At 38.6% G+C, this 5,576-nt stretch overlaps 2 protein-coding genes across 5 annotated transcripts in view; both read right to left on the minus strand.

The window, feature by feature from the left end:
- Positions 1-967, minus strand: part of LOC102192159 (aminopeptidase O-like) — a 2,987-nt gene extending 2,020 nt beyond the window's left edge. Inside the window, exon 1 of the mRNA XM_013914004.1 lies at positions 955-967. Coding sequence (XP_013769458.1) covers positions 955-967 — 13 coding nt within the window. The remainder of the gene's footprint in view (positions 1-954) is intronic.
- Positions 968-1,666: 699 nt separating this feature from the next.
- The window catches only part of dock8 (dedicator of cytokinesis 8), a 53,835-nt gene continuing 49,925 nt past the window's right edge, over positions 1,667-5,576 (minus strand). For 3 of the 4 annotated variants that reach the window (XM_013914415.1, XM_005721983.2, XM_013914421.1), the window contains 2 exons: positions 4,270-4,440; positions 1,667-3,190 (listed from right to left, as the gene is read on the minus strand). In XM_013914415.1, the coding sequence (XP_013769869.1) occupies positions 3,139-3,190; positions 4,270-4,440 (223 nt within the window). In that variant the 3' untranslated portion in view covers positions 1,667-3,138. Of the gene's footprint in view, positions 3,191-4,223; positions 4,441-5,576 lie in introns of all 4 variants that reach the window. The other variant, XM_013914420.1, reaches the window with a different exon arrangement.

Below are 5,576 nucleotides of genomic sequence, written 5' to 3' on the forward strand. Positions count from 1 at the left end.
AAAAAAAACATGATATCTTGAGCAACAGGATGGAGAAAAACATATCTTCCATAACTGTAAAAGATTGGACAACAACAGCCAACTCTGATCTATGTGACCACTCTTTTATTAAGCTCATGCAGCTTGTTAATAAAATTAGTGTCTGTTTACTGTTACCAAGGAAAGAAAACTTGAGTGTTGCTCTAAGGGTATAGGAATTATGTAGCAGTGGGCGGAAGTGAATGCCAGATAGCTGTCACACAGTTAAAAGTGATTAAGTTGTGTTCTTGGAGGCAGAGCAGGGCTTGCAGGCAAGTCACAATACTGCTCAACTTCGACCAGGGTTTTCCTTTCTTTTAATCACAGGCTAAAGTGTGAGAAAACGTAAAACAGAAACTTTCGGTCAGCACAGGAAACGAAGGTCTTCACCTCAGTGTTTCCAAACGCCGCACGACGTAAATGAACATCCGAAGTTTTAAAATTCACTAAAGTGTGAAGCTGGCTGACTGACATGAAGGAGTTCGGCTAACTTGCCATCACAGGTCTCTGTCATTAAACAGTCTGCGGTTCAACCGCAGCGACGGTGTCGCCACAAATAACCGGCTTCGCTGTGGAAAACAGCGTATTTACTAATATTTGTACAAAACAGCTGGTAACATACCGCTGAGCATCACAAGCTCTCGTTTGTTCTACAACAAAGCTGTATCCGTCCTGTGCGAGTCGAGCGTTGATGTCGTCACATTAGTGCGACGGCAGCGGATTGTAGTCCTTCACCTGAATCCTCCCCGCTCTCTCTCGAGCGCTGCACGTTATTTATTTTTTTATGATAACTACGGAAGTAACGATTAAAATGCTTTTTTAGAATTAATATATACATTCTTATATATGATATCAAAAAGAATGAATGAGAACGAGAAAGTAGAGAAGTACCAGGTGCAAGAACAGCTGGAGCGGATGTGAAAAGTCCACAGTCACCTTTCTTCCCCATTCTGATGCTCGCTTTAAACTTAAGCAGATTGTGTTGACCATGTCTGCATGTCTAAATGCGTACAATTGCTGCTATGTGACTGGCTAATTCAATAATTAATATCAGGCAGATGAAACTGTATACCTAATAAAGTTGCCAGTGTGTGTAGTTTTACTTCCTGTTCAGTCTTCAGTGTAATTATTGCATTTATTTGTTTCTTTATTTTTTTGTCTACTTCTAAACATTTAGTTTTATTTAGTCCCCTATTTGTTCTATTTTTATTTTATTTTGAGACAAAGGACGCCAAAAAAAAGCTAAGACTCTTAACAGGAACCTTAAAAAAAAAAAAAAAAACAACTTTAAATAGTCTACTTATTAGTAATACATGTATTTTTGCATTTTAATTCAGTTATATTAAAATGTGATTGGACACAGTGGTGACATATATTAATTTTTATTCAGGTTCTTCAACAGCATTGCAAGTATGACAGTATGGAAGAAAAAGATCTACATTAAAACAAAAAATATGTACGAACATAAAGGATAACCATGAAACATGAACTCAGTCTCTGTGGGTGTATCCCATGAATACATCTTACAGCGCTAATGTGGCACACGTTTTAAAAATAGGTATACATTTTTATCAATGCTCACAGCTGATGCATACTGCATAGCTATCATTTTATTTAGCCACCCCACAAAAAAAACAACAACAACAACAAAAAAAAAAAAAAAAATCACCCAGCAGCTAATAAATAAGATATGTACCTAGAAACAAATATTTCCATGAGCATTAATCACATTGACAAACATGTACACCCATTTTTTGAAACTCCAGGCGCATTTACATCACTGCAATACATGACCTGCAACATAACATCATTTAGATGAAATGTTTCATGATGTCACATAAAATCAAGTTGTCACAATTTAATATTCCAAGCAGTAATAAATTTCTTCACTGGAATGTGTTCTCACATACTGAGTAAACATAATTTGCAAAGTAAATCCGTGTGGAGTGACTTTTTACATTATTGCATTTCTGCTGAAGTTCCTCACCTACTCCTCACTCACAGTAAATACATAAGGAATTGAATTTGGCACTGTGTGTATTGCAGGAAGCGCGGTCTACTTACAGAGAGCAACTGAAACTGTTGGAACATACGCTGAGATTGTACAGTAAACTCAGTCACTGAATCCCACCGACTGAATAATATACTTCCAATTAGTATCATTATTGCTGTTATTTTATCTAAAAATACATTTCCATAAAATACAACGCAAAATAGTTTTAACAACTTTGTAAACATCTTGTTATTATCTGAAGTAATATTTCAAATATATCCACAATGCACACTTTATGTGTATTCCACGTGTGTTTTAGAGCCTTAAAAGCCTTTCTGTCGCCTGTGAAACTCTTAATAAGTTAAACTTTTCTGTTAGCTACATATCCAGGTACATGGCTGGCCTCAACTGTTAACACATAAATCTGTACCTATTTTTCCAGTGCACAAAAATCCATCTACACTCACTGCTCACACTGGAACATGTCATGCATAAGACGCCCAGAGTGGAATTTCAGAGGCCCTTTAGCACATAACAGAATCATTTATCATCACTGAGTACAAAGTGACTTCAGTATGGCACCAAAAGCTTCTAATCTAAACACAATCTAAATAAACACACATTCGTTCAGACATTCACATACATCTATATACATGTACATACACAGAACACGAGGATTATTGGTACACACACACACACACACACACACACACCAGGCCTGGGATTAGTAAGGACCTAAGAGAGCTAGTTTACTGACCCAGAGGAAGTGTTTGCAGCATTTTGAGGACTTGAAGTTATCCAAAAATGGAAATTAACACAGCAACTGAAGATTTTACAGTGAAATGCTCAATAAGCTACACTTTGCCGGTGATTCCCACCCCACCATCCATTTTTGTATGTGCTCACTCGCCTTTCCCTCCTCTGACAAACAGCCTGACATCATAAAAGTGAACACGCAGCCAACATTAATACACATTGCCAGATCACTGAGAAACCGCGAGTCTTCCATTGTTGACACGGCGTACTGCTCCTGCTGTTCCTTTTCTTGTCCCCCCCCTCTCTTCTTTCATCTTATCTTCTCTTTTTCTCTCACTTGTGTGACAGCCTCCTCATCCTGTCTGAAGCACTCAGGAGTTTTCCTCCTGAGTTCTGCGGAAACTTAGACGTTTGAAGGAATCCCTGCGAGAAGACAGCGGACGAGGGAGGGGAAACAGAAACAAAAGATAATGAATGATTATGAGGAAGAAGAGGTGGAACAGTCATGGTGAGTAGGCGAAGGTGCGTAGATGTAAGGTAATCATTTACTTCCCACAACCTAAAAACACCCTGAATCTTAACCATAAATTTCTACCAGATAACAGCGAGAGCAGCAGATATTTTTTCCACAACACCAACTAGCTAGTGTTCTTTTACCGAGGCTCGGGTGTTAGACACTGTCACATATAAGATAATTACATGAAAGATATAACAGTTATCACAACTTGTAATATTTTTTTCCCTCTCCTTTTAAAAACTATGGAGATAAATCGATGCATCTGTGGTTACGTGTATAGCAGTAAACAAAACCAGCAACAACAAGGTTATATTTATATATTCTAGTTTAATAGCTTCCTAATATTAAGTAACCCTACTGAAATCATATCCACGTTGTATCTAAAAATAAATAGAAATTGCCAGTTGTAATTAAAGGCAAAACCAAAATGCATTAATGCATTCTTTCAAACGGGGGTGACTCTTCTGGTTGCGAAAAAAAAAAAAACCCAGATCGTGACCCATGCTGCTCGCTTCATATTTGACCCGTGGAACCCCTTTTGGGTGGAGTGCATCATCTCAGTGGTTAGTGTTGTAGTAAAACAGGTGATAAACAGTTTGACTGTGATTAATAATGCTACAGTCATACTGGGAAACAGTGGTTGGAGACCCCAACAGTTTCAATTTAATTGCAACGAACGCAGTTTTGTTCACTGCAGTCACCGTGCAACCATCGATTTTTCCTAGTTGCAAAGAAGGTTGTGGCCTTACAGTATTTTCACTGTAATGTGACTAAGCCACAAGACTCTATTGTTTGAGCATGAAGTGTCCTTGGTTTGTCAGTCAAAGCCATCCTCACTCATGATGTCTGATTTAGAAAAAACATAATCAATTCATTCTCTCTTCCCCTTTGGTTCAGTGATGACACAGCCTGATAAAATGATCAATGTGTGTTTCTCACCTCCGTTTCCCTTGTCAAAGCCGTCTGGTGCGGTGGCTCTGTTTACCTGTTCTCCAGCCGAGGCCTGATGATGGGTTTATAGAGTTCGGGAATCTTCCTCTCGAGCATTGGCCTTAGGTTCTCTCTCAGGCGGTTGTAGTTCTTCTTCAGCTCCTGCTGGTACTCCTTCTGATCTGATGCAATCAGGTGCTTATTCTTCTCCACTGCTTCACCGCACCTGCAGGACAGAAAGTGGCATGTAAGTTCATTGGCTGTAATGAAAAAAAGAATTGAGTTTTCCTCTCAAGCTTTTTGTTTTTTTAAATTATTATCATCATTATACAGTAACCTCAAGAAGAGCTTCAAAAATATAAAACGAAACAATCTTTTTACAAGTCACTGTGCTTGTGTATGCTAAGCACCGTCCTGTAACTGCTTGACCAGAATTTGAATCCTTTGCAAACCAGAACTCTAAATGAGCTCAAATTTATACTCGACTGCAGGGACCACCTATTTGGCTTTGTCAAGTAACGCTGCTAGAATGTGAGCTACGGTGCAAACGACCCAGAAGTCTGATTTAAATCACAGTAGCAGCAGAAGCAAGAACTCTAAACCCCTCTTTTCTCATGTGCCGGGAAGGGGACAATGTTCTGTTATAATGGGGGGGGGAAAAAAACAATGGGTCTAAGTTGAAGTGCAAGTAGAGGGCAAGTCTGGGTTGCACCCACAGTACTCTATCATGATATGTATAATGGCCAACATACAGGGCAGTCTGCAGGAAATCAAGGGAAGGGGATGATTGCAAACACATGTTTATCTTTTAGCCTTTAATGAAGTTAATATGGAAGCTGCAATGTCGTGTAACAGTATACAGTAAATAAGCAGGGTAATGAGCATTAATGACAGTTCACAAGAGTGCAGGATTTTCTGGTGGTGTATAGCTCTTTATCTGAATGCTTGGCTTATTTAGACAGCTCTTCAGATGAGCATTTGGCATCTTCATTTTGTTTTATGATTTGCAAAGTGAGCGCCGTTTGTGAATAAAAAGAAAAGAAAATATGCTTGGCTGTTTAGGTTTCTGAATTGAAAAAAACAAAAACAAAAAAACAAAACAAGAAAAACCTATGGGCTTCTTTAACCATTACTGCGTGTACAGGATCTAAATCTATAAATGCAGGATGGGACTAGACAGCAACAACACCAGAGCATGTGGCAGAGTGGGACATCAGCAAATCCAGGAAACAACAAATCCCCCGAAACCTCTCTTTACATTTTTAGCTCCACAGAACTCCTTTAAAAATACTTTGAAGTTCATGTAGCTACATAATACAACACTAAATATTACAAGATGACCAGCTTAGAAAATAATGCTTT

This window comes from Pundamilia nyererei, unplaced genomic scaffold (genome assembly GCF_000239375.1).
Source record: "Pundamilia nyererei isolate P.nyererei 1_Seehausen unplaced genomic scaffold, PunNye1.0 scaffold00006, whole genome shotgun sequence".
Taxonomy (NCBI): domain Eukaryota; kingdom Metazoa; phylum Chordata; class Actinopteri; order Cichliformes; family Cichlidae; genus Pundamilia; species Pundamilia nyererei.